Source organism: Arachis ipaensis, chromosome B04 (genome assembly GCF_000816755.2).
Source record: "Arachis ipaensis cultivar K30076 chromosome B04, Araip1.1, whole genome shotgun sequence".
Taxonomy (NCBI): domain Eukaryota; kingdom Viridiplantae; phylum Streptophyta; class Magnoliopsida; order Fabales; family Fabaceae; genus Arachis; species Arachis ipaensis.
Window position 1 is genome coordinate 105,739,098 of NC_029788.2, and position 870 is coordinate 105,739,967.

The 870-nt window shown below is 28.2% G+C and overlaps 1 protein-coding gene across 1 annotated transcript in view; it reads right to left on the minus strand.

The window, feature by feature from the left end:
- LOC107637980 (macrophage migration inhibitory factor homolog) overlaps window positions 113-870 on the minus strand; it is a 1,714-nt gene continuing 956 nt past the window's right edge. Inside the window, exon 2 of the mRNA XM_016341194.2 lies at window positions 113-438. Coding sequence (XP_016196680.1) covers window positions 211-438 — 228 coding nt within the window. The 3' untranslated portion in view covers window positions 113-210. The remainder of the gene's footprint in view (window positions 439-870) is intronic.

Consider the following 870-nt stretch of genomic DNA (forward strand, 5'->3'; position numbering starts at 1 on the left):
AGCCATAATAATAATTATGAAAAGCCAAAACTCTATTATTTATAAGAAATATTAAGTAACTAATATTTTTCCATTACATTTATTTCATATTCGAGTTAACACTAATTAATTCTTTTTTTTAACCAAAAATATTAACTTCTAGCATTTTTGATTGTTTATTTAGTAGCTAAAGGTCTAAAATTGTGGCTCCGGAGAACCAAGTTTAAGGAATTACATTTTTGACTTAGCACTTAATTTCTTGATATCAGAGATTTTGAGGAAAAATCTTGATGTTGGGATAGAGAGGTGGGTCTCCAAAATGTTGCCAATGGCTTCAATAAGCTTCTTCTTGACTTCTGAGTTTATGCCACCCATTGATACTATCTCAGCATAGGCAGTTGGTTCATTGCTACCACCAAGTGTCACCAGCACTGACGATGTTAGTAGAACCATCACCATCTGCACAATAAAAACTGGGTTTAATTATTCTGTTGGTTTCTATAGTTTCGCAAAATTTTTAATTAGGTCTTTATACTTTTTTTTCTTTTAATTGGGTCCTTGCACCAAATTATTTTTTCAATTAGGTCCCTCTTAGTAGTAATTGGTTTAATTGTATAGGAACCCAACTAAAAAAAACTAGTGGAAGGACTCAAATAAAAAAAAAAAAGTGTAGGGATTCAATTAAAAAAAATTGGTGCAAAGACTCAATTAAAAGAAAAAAAGTATAGAGACCTAATTAAAAATTTTGCAAAACTATAGGACCAATAAAGTAATTAAACCTAAAAATTATACGCATATATTAAGAAATAGTATTCATACATTTTAATACGAGAATATACAGGAGGAAATTAATTTTTTTAGTTAATATTAGTCAATTTTTTTTAATTATAA